At 37.8% G+C, this 20054-nt stretch overlaps 1 protein-coding gene across 1 annotated transcript in view; it reads left to right on the top strand.

Annotated features, from left to right (window-relative positions):
* rngtt (RNA guanylyltransferase and 5'-phosphatase) overlaps nucleotides 1-20054 on the top strand; it is a 149788-nt gene that overhangs the window by 24576 nt on the left and 105158 nt on the right. The window contains exons 9-10 of the mRNA XM_020939046.2: nucleotides 5487-5622; nucleotides 11234-11305. Coding sequence (XP_020794705.1) covers nucleotides 5487-5622; nucleotides 11234-11305 — 208 coding nt within the window. The remainder of the gene's footprint in view (nucleotides 1-5486; nucleotides 5623-11233; nucleotides 11306-20054) is intronic.

Raw genomic sequence — 20054 nt, 5'->3', positions numbered from 1 at the left:
ATGAGACCATAACCAGTTTGAAAAGCACCACTATACTTTCCTCTTGTCATCTGGTAAAGCATTCCGCTCTTCTTTGGCAGCTTGTCAAGTCCGACTTTGAACCAGCTGGTTGTTACAGCTCCTTTATTACACCTAATCCCATACGCTCTAATGATTCAAAACAGCAGGTAGGAGAAGCTAAAAGCGGCTCAACCAACTTTCTTCTATCTCTTTGTTGTCCAAAAAGTGGAAGTTCACTTTATATCAAGTCTCTCCACTCATTACATTACAATGAATATGTTAAAATGCTGGCTAATTACCCTGCTCCTCTCAGTGGCATTGATTAGAATACTTAACCTTTGAATCCCGACATTAGCATCGTCACCGTTGGTATTTGGTGTTCAAAGCTTAATTGGATCATAGCAGACTTGTAATGAGTGCACATTTCTAAATATACAAATTTATATCAGTAAATTCTATTAGCACAATAAGGTGCAGAAGGCTCACATGGACAATAGCTAAGAGGCACTGTTTGATTATTGGTACAGAAGATGTGTAATTATTGATAAGAAATAAATTGGTGCTAAAATACAGCAGACAATTTTCATAGTGCCCCTTTAATGCATTATGATCCTTTTCCACACTGCAATATCATCGTAATGACTTGAGATTGTTCTATTCCTGATTTATAGGTCAGTTGCTTGATTTGGATAAATGGATTAATTTAGCAGTAGAACCAAATCACAGTTAGGATTTCCTAGTGTTTAAAAATATTTGGTCTCATTGTGTAATACAGACAAAAAAACTGACTTTAACTGTCTTACAAATGTGAAAAACAGAACTACTTCATTTTAAACAGTTTACAGTGGTCCATAGTTATTCCTCATTAGCCTCAGGGTCCTAAAAGTCTTAAAAAGGTCTTAAATATCATGCTCCTTATTTAAGACCTTAAGAAGTCTTTGTCCAAGTCTTATTTTTTTCACGAAGGTCTTAAATTTCATTAGCCTATATTTATATACTTAGCCGGGCTGCAGTGCAATGTTAAAATGAGGGAGGAACAAAAAAACATTGTGAAATCACATAACATGAATGAACGTCTAATTTGGAGTATGCGCAAACAATACTTTGGTTTCTGGCGCCGGCGGCAATGAGAAAACAATCAGTACAGTGGAGGAAGACATTAGATGGATCATGGGGAAGTGTAGGTTTAATCCACAGTGACTCTTAGATTTTAGATGTAGTCATTATTAGAATTGGATCTGGTGTTTTTCGTCCGCATAATGGGTGCGATGTTGGTCTTAATTTTAATTTAAGTGGTCTTAAAAAGGTCTTTAAAAGTCTTAAATTTGGAGTAGTCAAACCTGAGGATACCCTGAAGGTACCTTATGCACTCCTAGCATCCTAATCATTCACTGTGATGAGTTTGTAAACACATTTGACAACTTTCAGAGACCAGCGTTTTACCGTCATGGTAAAGCAAACAACAACTAGCATACTAACAGCTCCCTTGCATATACTTGGACAATAAACCACCACCACCACCACCACAATAAACCAAGAATCGGATACATAAATAGAAGAATTTTGACCTCAAAAGCTGCTTGTACATTATATCTGTATGGGGCAAGACACACTTTGCTCAAATACATGGGAAAAACAAACAAAAAAAGGCCCTTTAAGTCACTTTATAAAAGAGATTTGTGAATTTTTAGTTGGATTAGTTTGCTAGATAATGCAAAATGTGTATTGAGTGTTTGTATATTGAACATTCATTGAGTACAACACTTATTTGTCTCTGCATATACTATAGGATTAGGAACTTATAATATACTCTATATCTTTGTGTTAGTTATAATCTCCACTGCGCTGAACAGGAAGAACAGAAGCAGCATTTAGGTGTGTCTTGAGTTCAGAGCCAACTAAAGGAGGATCAATGCTTCTGTCTGCTCTGTCTGACTTTGTGTCTCCTCAGGAAAACTCACTCATTAGTAACTACTAAACTTTGACCAGCTCTATATGACCTGTGCGTGTACATAGTATAACAAAATATTGAACTCCAAAATAAGTTCATGAGAAACTTTCAGAAGGTTGAATTTAAGCTTTTATTTATGAAGAATTTAACTGTGCACAGGGTTTGCCCAAGTACAGTAGAGTAAAATTTGTTTTGCTCCCATACCCATATATGGTGAAAGCAGCTCTTAGGGTTGAAATAAGCCGAGTCCCAAGTATTTTTGCAGCAAATCAGGAAGTGACACTGGTGCATGCTAGTTGTTGTTAGTGTTCTGTCAAAACTCTGTTCTTGCTTCTGAAAACTATGTAACATGCTTATAAACTCGTCACTGTGAATAATTAGGATGTTCAGAATGCATAAAGAAAGTTAGGAACAGGTTTGAAACACTGTAAAGATTAACTTCAAATTTTAAAAGCGAGTTTGAAGTAGACAAAAAGCTCTTATAGGTACATAACTGTCTTGTTAGCTGGTCCTCATGGGTCACTAGCCTGACTAAATTAAACTTGAGCTAAATTAAACCAAAGCCTGACTCATGCTTTAGAGCTTGACTTATTTTGACAGGTTTTTCAACAGTCTCACAGTCACTGCTCTCAACTTTTAATATCCCTCGAGGTGAGTGAGCCTCTGGGTAGAAAAGCAATTTTCCGCTTTAACTTGGTTTGGTTTTCACAGAAGCCAGGACTAAGTATCACGTACAGGGACACACTGTAATGAGCCTCACTCTAGGATAGTGTAGGGGGATGGCTCCAGAAACATTTATTTTCATTTTACTGTGAACAAATTGAAATGGCCAGTTGCCCTTGGATGTGGCCTCATTGGTGACAGACCATAGTCCTTGAGTCACCAGGACAAACAGTAGCCCCAGACAAGAATGAACGAAAGAGTGGATTCAGCGACAAAGTCCGGATCGTTTCTTTTTGTTTCGTGTTTTTTCAGGGTTGTCTTTTGAGCTGTAACTTTTTGAAAACTTTAAAAGCCCTGTACATGATTTTTACAGTCATAAAATGTGAAAACTGAGCTAATTCATTTAAAAGGTTTGCAGTGGTCCAAAGTTTTTTCTCACTTCCTATTCCTCACATCCTAATTATTCAACCCGATTTAGTTTGTCCTTGCTTTTCACAACCTTCCAAGGCAGAGTGGAGTTTTACTGTCACGATAATGCCAACTACAACTAGGATGATAACCACGCACTCCCTGATTATTACATTAAACAATTAAAAACAGTACACAGTGGACATATTCTGACCTAAGCTGCTCCTTGTAAGATTTAAGATGAGGCAAAGCTCAAATAAATGGAAAAAAAAAATCTGGTCCAAACAATTAAACTAACATTACAATTCACACAGCAACAGTCTCTTACATTTCATTATTTTTAAAGCCATAATCTGTATCTATTTATTTTTCTATGCTTTATTTGATACAACAGTAGTGTGAAATTGGGGTGAAAAGTGAAGCAAACATTTTGCAAATTGTTGCAGCCGAGACTCAAACTCACGCTGCTGAGTCTGGCACAAAGCCTAGCACCTGTCAAACCCCATGGTCCTAGTATTACTTGTATTTTAAATTAAAGTAGGCATTCAAATAGATACTGCACTTTTGGCCTGCCACGAAAATTACTATATCGACTTTTGCTCAATACATGATAGATGAAACAATATATTTTGGGGGTCAGAATTTATCTTATGTATATTTCCTTTGCACCACTTGGAAATTTGTGGGTATTTTTTTGGCTATATGATAAGATTTAAGCTGTAAAAAAGTTGAATAAATCGCTTGTATGTCTCATTACAGACTCAAACTAAGTATTAAAGTCTTTCGTTCTACTGTTTTGTTTTGTTTTTTAAACCAAAAGTGTATATATAGAATAGTCTTTGTGGTTTAAATCAGTCGCACTTTAAAATTCGTTATCGTGACTCCTGCCGTACTTTGCTTGTTATAGCAGTTTTATGTAGTTTCCAGCACATTAATTAGCAGTGCAATTATCAGTCAAAAATGAACTTTCTCTTTACATACTCTGAAATTTTAAATGTTGAGGCATATATTGGGCTTTTGTACTGTTTTCACCTGCAAAGCAAAGGATTATAGGCTCTCGGCAAACCACCTTGCCCTGGTGATGTATGCAGTTTTAAGATAGAGTAATCTTCTTCCTGTTTGAGCCGGGACAAGGCCGCTAAGGGAGGTAGTAATGGAAAATACAATTGGTTTTCCCCATGCTTAAGTAGTCCACATATTTCCACAGTTCCAGATATGAGGCCCGGTTTGCAAAATCAAGCAAGTTCTCTATAAGACATGACTTCAATATTTCAGACAATAAAAAATTCTATCTGGCAATGACTAGACACATTTTGTGCTTTTGTGTTTCGTCCCGTAATTACACAGTCTACGCTGATAACTGACTGAGCCCAACTAGATTAAAGGGAAAGTTTCTGCTTTGGTAAAACATTGAAATTGGAAGCTTGTTTACTTCTTTTCAAAGCCTATTAAAGCCTGTTGTATTTGAATAGAAAGCCGTAAATTGGCACTCTCGTAGAGTTTATGAGTCCCCAGACAGTATTTTTTGTTTAGCCGTTAAGCTAACTATGTAGTGTTTTCTTGGTATTTTCATTTCCTAGGTACTACACATCTTTTTCCTATTGCTTATCTAAGCATGAGATTGGATGGTAATTACACTGCACACAATTGCTAATTTCCTATTTTAACATAAGCTTTCTACGTTCCAAAAGCAAATGGAAGTTGGGTATATTGGATACAAGTTATGGTATTTTCATTGCAAAAATATATTTTTAACATAATGTCATTATTATAATCTTGTAATTGGATGTGGTTCACCTATGTAAAATAGGGATTGGCTCATGTGAATTTTATGAGCCGATACCAATATGGCCTCTTGCTGTGGTATTTACAGATGCCAGTATTTAGCTTTTTTTTTTTTTTTTATCTCACCATGGCCCATAAAAATGATCTTAAATTGAAGTAAAGATCACAACTAAAGTTTTTACTTTTACCAAAATAATAACAGCAATATAACACTCTTCTATTTCCATTGTTACTCATTAGTCTGATCAAGACAAATTTATACTCTGAGGATAAATCTGGGACTGAGACATGGCCACACAGAGAATGGGACAGTTTGATGAACTATCTGTATTGAATATTAATATTTGCCAATACCTGTTTAATAAATTGGTATTGAACTTGCCCTGTATTGATGCTGGAACCAATATATCGCCCATCCCTTTAAAACATGATTGTCAACTTAGTAAACCATGACAAAAAGTCAAGTACAAATTTTACAATCTAAGGAATAATAAAACAATGACAACAATAACAGATTTTAACAAGTGTTTGTTTTTAGAGTTATTTCAATTAAAAGTTCAGCTTTTAAAACACAGACACCCTCAAACCCAGTTGGCCAGGATTGTTTCCTGATGTTTATCTTAATGAAGCCATGTGCCTAGCTCACTTCCTCCTATTAAAGCCTGCTCTGCCCTCACAGGTACATGATGCTCATCAACGGAAAAAACCACGTGTTCATGGTCGACAGAGACAACAGCATCTTCCACATAGACAACTTAGAGTTCCCCTACCGCAAAGATCCTCGGGTCCACCTCTCCAACACACTGCTGGATGGGGTAAGTCAAGATACTTCTTTATTAAATATTGTACATGTGATCTTTGGCTGCTTGTCTTTTGTTAATGAAAGGACTAATACAATCATTTCAATAATGTTATCTCCAGTTGAACTGTAACACGGTTATTTTGAGTGGCACTATTGCTGTTAATTTAAATGGCAATGAATCTGATATTTCAATTCTAATTTACTGTTTTGTCATTGAAGTAGTGAAAAGAAGAGCTCAAAGCTCATTATTCATTCACTCCACACTCCAAACAGCTACTATTATAACCTTAGCTGCCCTGGGGCAGACTGATGGAAGCAGGGCGCCAATCTGCACCATGGGTGAAGTGCCTTGCCACAATGGCAGAACTGTCAAAGCGGATTGATTATCTGACCTTCGGGTTGGGGACCACTGCTTTAACCACTGAGCCACTGTCACCCTATAAAGTAAAGTTGCATAAAGCAATTTCAATATTATAATTTACTGTGATATTTTTATTTAGCGATATATTGCACCTCAAAATGTGCCTACTCACATAGATAGATAAAGATTAGGTTAAGGTTAAGGTACACTTTATTGTCCTAGTAGGAAAATTTGTCCTCTGCATTTGACCCATCCTTTAATGTCACTGAGGCATCTCGTCAAGAGCAGTGAGGACCGCAGTGCAGCGCTTGGGGATCCATCTCCGTAATCTTGTTCTTGGCTTTATCAGGACGTCCTGCTTGCTTAGTTAAAAAAATGCAACCAAGCTTTTATTCTTTAATGTCCTCTTATCTAAGAAAAAAGGGAAAAATAAACACTGACAATAAATTACTCAACATTTTAGTGTCTTTACAACCTTTTATTCCCCCTACAGTTACCATCTCCCCCCAAAACAGAGCCGACTCTGCCAAACTGCCAATGTCCCCGAGTGCTGACATTGGACTTGTCTTATCTAAAACGCTCTCCTCTCTCATAGCCCCCATCTGTCAGAGCTGGCTTGTTCTCCCTCGCATCCTGGAGAAATGGCACCACTGAAATGCCATCCCTCTACATCTCCGCCTGTTGTGTGTCTTGGCAGTGGTACCTGGAGACTTATGGCCTTGTAAAATCCTGAGCTCAGACATTTATTGACACGTCCACGTAGTGTAGGTCACCGTGGGTCCCTCCCTCAGGTGTTGGATGAGTCACCCGCTCTCCCCAACTCAAAAAGCTTTCCGGAAATTGCTGGCCATCTTGTAGTCGCGTTTGATTAGATTGTAGCCAGCCTCATTGCCTCTGTCCTCCTCCCGGTGCTCGCGACAGATGACAGATGAGCTACTTGTCATTCTTTTCAGCTCTTTTTAGCCCTGTAAGGTTGTTACAGCAAGAATAGTGTTGACAGTGACGAGCGGCCAGAGAGGAGTGGAAGCAAAATATTATGACCACAGACAGGTGAAATGTTGACAGGGTGGAACTTTATTGATACACATACACAATAAAGTGCAGATAGGAAAAGGACAAAAACAAACATGCAATCAGTATAAAGATAAGAGTAAGGACTGACCAGTATATAAGGAATAATACTTAAAAACAAACTCAAATTCAAATTTAATTGTTTGGAGGATAAACCCCTTGAGATTTCTTGCCATCTCATTTTCGAGGGGGTCCTCGTAGTTACAATAACAAAGACAGATACAGTAGGGCAGACAGTAGGCTACATAAATTCAAATAAACATCAAAACAACAAAATCAACACACACACACTCACACTTGACTGTTAGACACATAATAAATCAAATTTGAACAAGTTCAAATACAGTCAAAAAATGCTACAAGATGAACAGCAAAAGTCAACAAAATTACTAAAAACAATTATGCGGGATATGTAAATATTGAACCAGAGCAAAACTTTGGGGGCTTTGGATAACTTTGGATATACAAAATTGTGCAGAAATATATTTGTACTTTTTGAGTGACTCAGTTTTTTCAATGTTGCATCGAACCGGAGCATTTTTAAATGAAGGGACAGAAGTTAATGCACAAATCGAAGAGGGAAGATTACTCCAATCAGAAGGAGCTTTATATTTAAACGAGTGTTTCCTATTTGTTTTTTGACTCTTGGGACAACACAAAATATCTGATCTGCGTGACGTAAACTGTATACTCAGGATAACTGAGATTAATGCATTTAAAGATAAATAATAAGCAGTGAAGTTGACGTCAGGAGGACAGAGTGAGCAGGACAGTTGGTGGAACATCACATAGTGGTGAGTGCTGAAGGGACAGCGGAGAATGAATCTGCACACTGTTATAAATAACATTGAGTATTTGGAGGATAGAAGTGGTAGTATTTAGATAAATTATATCACTGCAATCTAAAATGGGAAGAATTAATTGTGAGATCATCTTTTTCCTAACAGAAAAACTAAAACAACTGATGGACTGACAAAGTAAGCGGTATGAAAAAATGTGTCTGTAGATATGTAGTTCAAATCAAATATAGCTTTAACAATTCTAATGCTAATTTATTTTTAATTACAAAAAACATTGAGCTAAGGGCCAAGTTGTTGTTATATGTTGGTGTTTTGGTTCTGAAGGTGATTATCAGAAAGCAGAATGAACCTCACATGAGCTAGTTTCAATGCTGAAATCTGGTTGATTTAAACCTAAAAAGACCCTATCACCTGCAGCCAATCATTAAGCAGTGTCTCTGACCTTTTCCAAAGATCGGCACAAGGAACTGCACTTTAAATAGGTGTGTTTGGCTGCTCATGTGGTATATATGGTGATGCTTCTTTCCACACAGACTAGACTCTTAATTGCAGCCTATTAGCATGACGTTTGAAGCATTTTTCCTTGATACACAATAAGATGGCCACCAGCTTTGTTTTGACTGGTGTTTATTCATCTGTTGATGTTTCTGGCAAAATGTGTCTTTAGCCGTGTAAAATGACCCCCGAAGATGCCATGTTGAGAACCAGCTGCATTGCCAGATATGTTTCATCTTGAGCCCAAAGGCGTGCTCTTTGTTTCAGCCTCTTCTCTGGAGTACAATGCTTAATGAGCTTCACGTTGCAGTGGTATCCTGAGAAATGCAGACCGAATTCCTGGCGGCCTCCTTTGGTCCTAATAATATATTCATTTGCTGTTTCTGTGTCTGTGCAGTGGTTCGATGCATGCATAATGATTTGATTTCATTAACAGCGCCCCTCCCTGTGGGCGAGTCGTGTCTGCTCTGCCCTCTCCAATGGCCCGGCTTTGGCAACTCAAACATGTGTATTGAAAAAGACACCATATTGTCCAATTATGGGAGCTAGCAGAGAGGCGAAATTCATGCAAAGAAGCAGATGTTCAAACAGGAATGGACCAGGCAATTGCTGCTGCAGTGAGAGAAACAAATTAAACCTATTTTGGTAAATCAGTCATTTGTGCCTCTGTTCACATGTTTGAAAGTTCTCAAAATTATTTTATTTTACTTATACAACACAAATAGTATTTCATTTTAAAATATGTATTTTACAGTGTTAAAAGACATTTTAACCTAACTGGTGCACCTTTTTGTGTTCATAATTATTGCAACTTTGTCTGTATTCTGTCCACAGCCTTGTTTGGTAAAATTGAAATTCTCTCTGGTCGTTTTACCTTAAGGCTATTGTCTTTTTTTTCTGGGCTCAGTCAAAACTGCATTAAATTTTAAAATTCACATATCTCAAAATAAGAAAAAAAGAAAAGGAAAAAAAATGACACTATAACCTGAGACTTACTTTTGCCTCTCTGCAATTCACTATCTGCTGAATAATGAATGCTCTGAAAAGATAGAAGAACATGTTCAACTAAGTGTCTAATCAGTTGAGTGTGGGCTATTTTCTGTGTGTCATTAGTAGTATTTCCTTTGGCGGTTGGTAACAGTCATGCTTTATGGGCCTGCCGCTGCACCTGACTCGACTCCAGAGCTCTGCATAATAGATGTGCTGCTATTTCTGCTTGTGCTAGTCACACATGCTCACAGCAGCTCCTCCTCACCGCTGCAGGCATCTTTCAAAGTACTGTATGTCCCCAAGAGAGGCCCCTCCCACTGAGCCACTACACACGGTTGCCTTTGAATTAGCCATACATAGAGGTGTATGAAAGACTAGGTATGGCGTAACAGTTAGATTTTGTGCTGTGATGCTGTGATGGACAATAAATTGAGTTGTAGACCATAATAAAAAATTAAAAAAAGGTTGGAGATGGGAAAAAGGATCACTTTACAATATCTGAACCTTAATTAGTCTTAATAAAGCATAAACAAAGATTTGCAGGATGAACAAATAGTGTATTAAAAATTCTTAAAAACTTAATGAAGGAGTTGGGGTTAGGAGTTTTAGGAGTATTAATTAATTAGATAATAGGATACCGTGGAAATAGGATGTTCTCCATCAGATAAATGGGTTGTGTGCCATATTGTGTAAGATTATAGACAAAGCATTTCCATGGAAACAAGCAGAACAAGGACCTCCTCCAGGCCAAATAAGAGACAGGTTTATGGAGATTGATCATTCTTAATAAACAATTTTTTCATGTTGAGCTGTTTGAAGTTTGTTTATGCTATATTATGGCTATAATTACTGCTGCAACTACAAATGTATGTAATTATTAGGGCTGGGTGTCATTCAGAAGTTGCTGATACAATACATACCTCAATACATAGGCCACCATATGATACAAATCTCGATACGATTCAACACAATAGCTTTCAAATCGATTCGATACCGTTCAATAAATAATAAAGGCTAAATCATCATTGTTTAACCACTTCTTGTGCAAAGTTCATATGAAACGCAAACATTTTCATTGTCAAAATAGTTAAAATATCAAATGTGTCACAAAAACAAGTTTACTTTCTCTGAACAAGCAGCAAAACTGTAGCGCTGTAGTAAAATATACCAAAAAATACTCATGGCGATATATCAATATAGCAGTCCATGGTATCGATACTGTATCATCACATTAAACTATAAGCTATATCGATATATTTCAATATTTTTGCACACCCCTAGTAATTATTATAAAATAATATCGAAAATGCTAGTTTAGAAAAGTTTTACAAATTAAACATAAAACAAACTTGCAGTAATGTTATGTTATACTTTCACCTTTCACTTATTGTGCTACTACAGCTTCAAACAAGTCAAGGTTTTAGCACATTTATGATTTTAAATTGCCTGAATATGAATTGCCTGAATAGATGATAAAAGAAAAACAATGTATTATTTTTTGTACCCCTAAGATCTTGTGAGTGATGTGAGTTAATTTGCTATTCCAAATATTGATCAATTACAAACTCGCTGTTTTCACCACATTGCATCCTACATCTGCCCTCTGAGTAGTTTGTAAGTGTTTTCATCTTAAATCTTAGAGAAAAATGTTAGGATTGGTAATGTTTCCTTTTTGTAAACTGTCCAGCCCCATATATTTCTGTACATAAATGTGTTATTTTGTCTGTTACTCACCCCGACAGTCTCTGTTAGTATTCTTTTTATTACTCTGAATAGAAAGTCCGTCATTAAAATAATTGCAATATATTTGTGTGTGATTTAGTGTCCAATTTGCTGGTCCGTTTCCAGCCCTATCGTCCATCTGTACACTGGGAAGCCTTGACCTGACTTTCATGTTTATGTTGCAGGAAATGATCATTGACAAGGTGAACGGTCAGCCAGTGCCTCGCTACCTGATCTACGACATCATCAAATTCAATGTGAGTATCCTGGCCTTTCCACATCGCGTTATCTTTTCTGTGACCTACTCTGGAAATGAGATCACAAATGTGCATGGAACAAGTGCTAAAAGTCAATGGTCTATGTATGGAGGGGAAGAGAAACAATATATGAATTGCTGTAGTTTAGGTTTAGTTTAGTTGAATTAAGGATGGCCTATTAAAACCTCTGTACCATTTTATTAATTTGTGCAAAAGTTCTCTTGACCCACTAGATTGTACTGGCAGCTCTAGAGGTCAAAATACGTCTACTGCATGTTGTCTGCATCTAATTATTATTATTAGTTGTTGTCAGCCTTGTTACAGCCTTGTTAATTGTGAAAAGTGCGTATAAACTCATTGGTGTGAATAATTAGGATGCTCAGAATGCATAAGGTAAGTGATTAAGTTACTTTGGACCACTGCAAACCATTTAAAATTAACTAGTTCTGTGTTCAGCACCTTTTATCAAACTGAAATTGAGATTTACTTGATAATATTGTTTTTTAAATTTTGTTTTTAATAACACAAAATTAAACTGATCTCAAAATTCAATCAGCCCTTTGAGAGAACAGATGGAAATGAGCCTTTTTTGGCTATAATCCGGTTGTTCATGTCTGCTTATTAATCAAATAATTAAATCAAATAAATTCAATAAATAAAAATGTGATCAATGATGAAAAAGAAAATCTTGGTGAATGATTTTGCTCTGCCTTAATTTGAATCCATGGTATCTTTCTTTTGACATTTTCTTAATTAAGCCATTGGAGCAGCTCAGATATTTTAGATGGGAGTTAATTGGCTATTCCAAATATTCATCAATTACAAACTCACAACTCACAGTTTTCACCACATTGCATCCTACATCTGCCCTTTGAGTAGTTTATGAGTGTTCTCTACTTTTTCATCTTAAATCGTAGAGAAAAATGTTTGCTATTGGTAATGTTCCCTTTTTGTAAACTCTGCAGCCCCATGTATTTCTGTACATAAATATGTTTACAATACATTTTTGATATTCAACATTTTCAGCCAAACAATTTGGTAAATTGCTGTCATTCTTACCTTTCAGCTGCTTCACGTTGCCCTCAGCCTGACCCTTCCTTTGGTCCACTGTAGCCTCTCGCTGCCCTCTCACAACTGCAAAATGTGTGAATGTCTGTTATTACTGTATGCAATTTTACCCCGAACATCAAACCCCATAAAAGAAGTTTACAAACTGTACGCTGCACAGAAATAGCACATTTGGCTCTGGTAGTTACGTCACTTTGTCCGTATTGGAGAGTGGAGCATTTTTTTTACTTAAAATGAAGATGACTTTTAGAAAATATTTAGATTTGGATTCAGTTAAACTACTAAAAATACAATAACATACTAATACTTTACATTATTAATTGTACAATTGTATTGTATTGTATCAGAATAACACAATGAGTAAAATCTGTCAATGTAACAAAGCAAATTTCATTTCCGTAACTGTAGCTAAATGCAGCTTTATATTTCTATTGAATCACCTTGTTAAGTTTGACAGCAGACATTTCGCCTCCCCAAGCTGTCCTTTGTGTGCGAGGAGCCTGATGTGGACTGGGATTAGATTTCTCTCAGACCTGAAAATCCAATCGGTGCCTGGGCTCCGGTGAGGTTAGCTCAGGCAGCTCTGCGCTCCTTTGTGATGACAGGCTTTTGTCAGACTGCTGCTCGCCCTGACCCTGCAGCATGTCACGCATCTGCTCCACTCCAAACTGTTGTCTAAACTCAGTGCAGGGTTTACATGGCTAACGTCACATTAGAGAGATCTACTTCAGATATCAAATAAAACTTTAAGAACTATTAGAACATGCATTTTTTAACCATTTATTTAAGCAACAACAAGTGAAACAACACAATATTAAACTTCTAGGGGGTATTCATTGTTAACACATAACATGTTTAGTTGGGACATAACAATAACTGAAATATCGTGATATCGTACTGTCAAAAGTCTCATAACAATGTCGTGGACTGTCACAGTATATCGAATCACAAGTTCCTTTGCTTAAATGCATGGTTTTATAGCAGCAACAGCTTATAAACATAGGGAACTACATATCCCATGATTCATTTCAGTGCAGACAACATGAAGAAATATGTTTTTTACTTGAATTCTTGCAATTATGATGGTAATAATTCACACCAAAATCTTGTCAAGGTAATTTAAAAGCAAAATAGTGTCCCATCTACAATTATATAAGCCTCTTCAAAATATTGCAATAAATATCATACCATGAGATTTTGATCTAATGTTTAGATCACCATGTTACCTTTTTGTTTTGAAAATGCTATGTTCACTGAAAACAACATATTACAATCTTAAATTACTTAAAATCAGCACTATATTACTCCCCCTTCAGAACGCTATCACATTACAATTGGTGTGCATCCCCCTAATGAAACTTTTATCACATCAGGCTTGTGAAGTTGTAGTGTATTATTTTGTATCTTGCTTGTAGGCTGAGTTGTTGTTGTACTGCTAACTGTAAAGAGGGTTCAAATAGTGCTCTGGAGAGATCGCAAGATGACTCAAACCTGCATAAATGACATACAAAACCCCTTCAGGCATGTTTTTGGTGAGGGAATAACATTGGTAGAAAGCTTCAAAAAGTCAATTTTGCATATTAGCCCCTTTTTTTAATGCACTGCAATATAATTTTACTCATGATGTTATTCTTTAAAAGCAATGGAAAAAAGGAAAGGACACTCCCAGATTAACTCGCTTAGGCTCAAACATTAACATATTGATCTCATTTCCATTTTTTAATATCATGAGAGCCCTAAAATGAACTGAACTTTACGCATTTCCATTGATGTCATTGCGGACTTGACACGAAACCGATTACTGTATTACCCCACCATAAGCAAGACCTCTGATAATTGCCCCTGTGCATGCGTGCGTGTGAAATTGCTTTAATATTGTTGGTGGGCGGCAGAATCGCTCCAACCGTCGGCATTATTTTGACGTGGCCGTTTTCTTGGGAACAGCCTGAGGACAGCGTTACAAGGCTGTTAATTGCTAACACTTCTCCAAACTGTAAATGAATTCCTCCCTTCAGCTCATCTGCATGCTGCTAACGGCCAACACGCAGACCGCAAAGGACACGCTCGCTCCAGCACAGCCACTGTCAAAATGCTCAAAGCTGCTCTGCTTTAAAAATGAACGCCAAATTATACACACAAAACCATCCTTTTTCACTTTTCAGTCTCCGTCTTTCAATACCCACAAGAACATCGTGAACTGCTCGCTTTTATTTGATTAAAAATCGCCAATCTGAATCCAAATTTTAATATGCTGTAGCAAATTGAAGTTCACAGCTTACCATAACTGTGATTTTTAGAATTGGACCATGCTGCTAGTTCCTCGTATTTGTTGCGTGGCACATGTAGACTTTCACACCAACTGGGGTCCTCTAGTGTGTAGATTTTTCTGACTCACACCAATAATGACATTTTGAATTGATTTTACTGAGGACTGCAAGACTAATCACAATGGAATCAAAATTGCAATTTGTATGGACACAATTAGTAAACCACAAAGTCTGCAATTTAGTAGTACCATTATCCTTGTTTTCTTCACAAATAACAAAATATTATTTATTAAAGTAGTGTGTTAAAGCTGCTAAAAATGTAGTTTAGACCACGTCAATTATCATCTTGGAATACGACTCATTTAGTCTTTTTGTCAGTTCTCTTAAACAAGTTTATAATGCTTGTCAGAAACTTTTTTTTTTTTTCTCCCCAATCGTGCAGCAACTGAAAGAAAAAAACTTTATACCGATTTTTGAAACCACAATGAAGAAAATAGAAGTGTGGTCTCTGTAACACAAATTTTGAGCCAACCAGACCATTCTAAAACTACTCAGAAACTCCATCTTTGACCTATTTATTCCAGCAAGATTGACTAATTTTGATACTAATTTTCGAATCAATTAGTATAGTAGTATTGATTTCCTTGCTACATACTTAACAGGCTAGGATTTCCGAGGCCTAATATAGAAGACATCCGCAAGCAAGTATTCCAAACCAGGAACTAAGGTCGTTTTCACACCGCTAGTTCGATTATTTGGTCCGCACCAGGCAATAAAATTGTTATTATGTAGCAAATACACTCCAGTGTGGTCCGCTTTCACACCGGCAAACAAACCAAAACTGGTTCGATTCACGTGTCTCTGTTTCCCCGGTAAAACCGCGATACCTCCAGTTATCAACACCGATGTTCCTGTTAATACCACGGGCCATCCTCATCTCAAATTATCACCATGAACTCATAAAACAGCAACATGTAGAACTTTGTACAAACTCACCGCATCAGCCCAGAGTTCAGGTAACAGCAGCAGCCAACAGCTCCTCAGGACGGGGCTGGGGTCTGGTCCTTGGTCTGTTACAAGCGCGTTGGTCAGATGGTCCGGAGGCTTCATCCTCCATGTGCTGGTTCCAAACAGTGGCGAGCAAGACCAGTGCGCAATGACTGGGTCTGAGCGGGTACGTTCCGTCGTCTGCGCGCTGTTTCCGTGCGGGAAAAGCAAGAATGCGCTGTGGACTACAGGTCCGGGCGCGCTGCTCCGGTTCTCCGCGCTCAAGAACCACGGCTGGTTCCGAGGTGGTGCAGCATCCGGACAGAAGCGTGAGTCCAGTTTGGTTTGTTATATGTTGTTCTGAGCGTCCGTCCTCCGCGCATTTGGTTCTTCCCGGGGAAAGCGCTTCCTCAGGTCGAGGCTCCCCGCTCCAGCTCCTCTGAGCCCGGACTGAACCGGAGCTGCCCCCGCTGGTTCGGGACTCTGGTTTGGATCTAGTCCGACTGTATTTCTCACACTAGGCTAAAAGCAGGGACTTTTTCAAGTTGTATCAATTGAATGGGCGATTGCCTATTGCCGTAAAATTATTTGGTTAATTAAAGCCTAAAATAACAAATGTTGGTTGCTGTGTGATCACGGGGAACACCGGGTCGTCTCTGTGCGTGTAGGTCCCGAACAGGGGTGCGCACCCCCAATTTTGACTCACTCTGGAGCCACACGTTCGCACACTGATACTTGCTCTGATCTTCGTGTGTTACATTCTCTGTATTGGCCATTGTTGGTAAAATAATTTGAAAATGAATCGCGTCTGCGTCTGGACAACAATCTGTTACTGCGCTGGAATCGTACAGCGCGTCATTTCAGGCAGAGGAGACGCGTGTCCCTCCCATGATGCATTTGGAATAGTCCGTTTGTCCATACTGTCTATGGTTTGGACCCGGGTTCGCGTTCACACCAGAGGAACCGCACCAAAGTTGGTCATTTGGTGCGGATTCAAGCGAACCGAGACCACCTCTTTTTTTGCGGTCTCGGTCCGCTTGATTTGGTTCGGGTCCGAGTCCGATTGACGCTTTCACACCAACGCAAACGAACCGAACTAACCACTTCTGGTTCGAATGGACCGTTTGGTGCGCACCAAATACTGTCGGTGTGAAAACACCCTAAGAAAAACCTGGTGTCCATCTTGAACGATCCTTTGCTGATGGTGGTCACTTGTCCTATTCCTGTTTGTCTGGCCTCCCCTCTTTTATCGACGAGAGGATCACACAGGCGAGTAGCTCGATAAGACCTCCAGTGGAGCGGGGACCATCTTGGCGAGGTACAGCCGCTGCATCCCTCCACCCCGGGCCATCGCTGCCGTATCGATCCAGGCAGTACACAGTATCGGCCTTCTCCATTATCTGTGCCGCTTTGCTCTTCCACCCACCACCACCCGCCAACAGCAGCTTACCTCTGTCCTACGGAGGAGTCTCTGGAAAGTAAAAATATTTCACTTAATGGAGTAGTAGAAATGACTGGTGGGATAGTACCTGTAGTAAATATTTTAAGGTTTTACATCAGTTAAGAGGGACTTTGTGGACAAAAGTTGAAGAAAAGTATAAAAAAAAAACAGGAGGTAGTGATGGGGGGGCAGTATTGGCAGTCATTAAAGTCTTTCAAATATATCAATGAAACAAAAAAGTTAAATGGTTATGTTTAGGGTCATGCAAAAATATCAAAATATCAATATATTGTGTCATTTAATGTGATGATACAGTATCGTTATTGTGGGCTGCTGTATCGATATATCACCAAGAATATTTTTTTGGCGTGTTTACTAAATAATTTTGTTACACTGCTACAGTTGTGTTGCTTGTTTAGAGTAAGGAAACTCATTTATGCAACACATTTGACATTTTCACTTTTTTGATGATTAAAATGTTTGTGTTTTATGTTAACTTTGCCCAAGAAGTGGTTTAATAAAGACTTTTAGAATTACAGCCATGATTTAGCCATAATTTTTTATTAAACATATCAAATCAATTTGGAATATATTGTACTGAATCGAAAGTGTACTGTATCGAGATATGTATTGTATGATGGTCTACATATCGAGGTATGTATCTTATCGGCAACTTCTTAATGATACCCAGGCCTAGTTATTTTTTTTTGCATTTTACAGTCTTTTCACATTTACCTGATACTTGGACCTCAACTAATACATTTAAAGGCATGTCTAACTATGACCAAAAATATGTATTTTTTAAATTTTCGTCAATATTATCCACCTCTAATTCAGTCTAGTCTGTGTTTTTGAAAAAGCCCTACTTTTAAGTGGACTTCCTTAATAGCACTGTCTTAAATTTAAGGGAATAGAATTAAGGGAAGTCTGTATTATCTTTGTTTTCTATAGTCAGTTTTCTTCCAAAATGACTTGTAGTATTAGTGTAGGTCTGTAGTCAACTAATGACATCTCCTGTGCATTGATCAGTTGATTAAAGAGGGGCATGCCATGGCAAAATAGTTCAAGTTTTGAGATTAGATCAAGAGATTAGACTGTGTAGTCACTTCTAAAACTTGAGCTAACTCAGTGTTCTCATTTTTCTGTGGTTCTTTTAGTTGGAATAAAGTTATTAGTCAACTAGTAATAAGTTTGGCTGACTAAGACTCAGTACCGTGATTAATCTCTAAACAACAAACGGATTACAGCCCCATGTATTAATTTTGTTTTACCAACACGAGGTAATGGACCAGTTGTACTTTGACAGTTTAAAAGTTTACTTCTTGGAGGGCTCTTGGTGAAGTCTGTCTTCCGTCAGCATCAGTCAGCGTCTGCTCTGTGTGGGTGACCTGTCAGCAGTGATGGACATTGTGCTAATTGCATATGTCCTTAATTTCGGCGTGAAACAAAGCTGTTATTATAACCTCCAGGCTAATGATGACTTTAGATGTCATTCTCCACTTTCCTGTCAAATTTCCAGAGTTTGACATTTGGAAAACCAACCTGTTTAGTAGGCCTGTGCAATAAATCATTTTTGTAGAATAAAGATTGTCAGTGATAAGATTGGGTTTTGTTAATCTTCAATTCTACAGCCAATCTTCTGAGTTAGGTCCAATTTTGTAAGAATAAATTTAGCTATTTCATTAAGTTTGGCTTGAAATTAGTATTGAAAGAAAACACTAAAATGACTATTATTATTTTTCTGTGCCTCCCAGCCCTACTATGAAAAAAATAAATAATCCATACATATAAAGTGTGCTTTATGTACACTACTGGTCAAAAGTTTGTACACTATCGTATTCAGTGTTTTCTTTACTTTTACTATATTTTACATTTTGTGTACATGCAGAACACATCAAATATCTGAAGCAAGATATCTAGAATAATGCAGTAAAGAAAACAAAAAAGGTTTTTTTTATCAACAAAGTGTGGCTACTTAGAGAATCATTTTTTCCTTTCCTGAAGAGTTCTGCAAGTATATACAAAGTAAAGTAGTAGTAAAGTGTGAAAGTAGTAAAAATTAAGAAAAATTTAGATGGTGTGTCCAAACTTTTGACTGGTAGTATACTGTATGAATTATTTTCCCCTTGCTTATGTTACACAAATGAAGCCGTACCTTTTTTAGTAGATTTTTAAGACCGCTGAGTAAAACAAAATGGCCATCTCAAGGAATCTGCTTGAAGTTCTTTAGCATCAAGAAGTCTCAAAACACAACATGACCTACCTACATCAGCATAGACCTTATCAAAAGTGCCATCATTACAAACATTTCACAGCTGTACATTTTAAGCAGACACATACGCGCTCCTGTAGTCACAATCAGGACGACGCAGGGCTCCCACTCTAAGAATAGTCCCTGTAGTATCATCACTTTGTTCTCTCTGAAGTTCCTCTGACGCACTCCAGCTCTTGTGTCGTCTCTTCCCACCACCGGCTGCTGTCATGAGCGCAGCCACCGCTCCATAATGCGCTAATAACCGTCACTAACCTTTTGCTAGTCAACGTTTTCTCTCATTTAAACCCAGATCGGGCTGATGTAATACCTTAGCATTTAAAGGTTACGGAGAAATGGTGTCGTCAGCAGAAGTTGGCGGGCTGTGACGTGGGTTTTTACTTTTACAGAGCATGCAGGCGGAACAAAATAAATGCCCAGTTATCTGCCTAAAACAGAGAAATAATAAGATGATGCAGCAGTATTGTTATTTTTGTTGTTCTTAAAGGTCACATAACCATATTGCACATACCTGGAGCTGTGTTTTATTTTATTCACACATGTTAGAGTAATCGTTTATTATTAGTCTGTACCAGTGGTGGAGTTAGCAATTTGGGGGCCCTAGGCGAACTCAAATTTGGGCCCTCACTATAATGCACAGATTTTTTTATTATATTATATGAATTTATTGTCTGTTTTTCTCTGTTGTTCTTGAGACATACACATCTCTATTTT

The sequence above is a fragment of the Boleophthalmus pectinirostris genome, unplaced genomic scaffold (assembly GCF_026225935.1).
Source record: "Boleophthalmus pectinirostris isolate CB_2022bp ecotype Guang Dong unplaced genomic scaffold, ASM2622593v1 HiC_scaffold_13, whole genome shotgun sequence".
Classification (NCBI taxonomy): Eukaryota; Metazoa; Chordata; class Actinopteri; order Gobiiformes; family Gobiidae; genus Boleophthalmus; species Boleophthalmus pectinirostris.
Note: the sequence above shows the minus strand (reverse complement) of the source record. Positions and strands in the feature narration are given on the sequence as shown.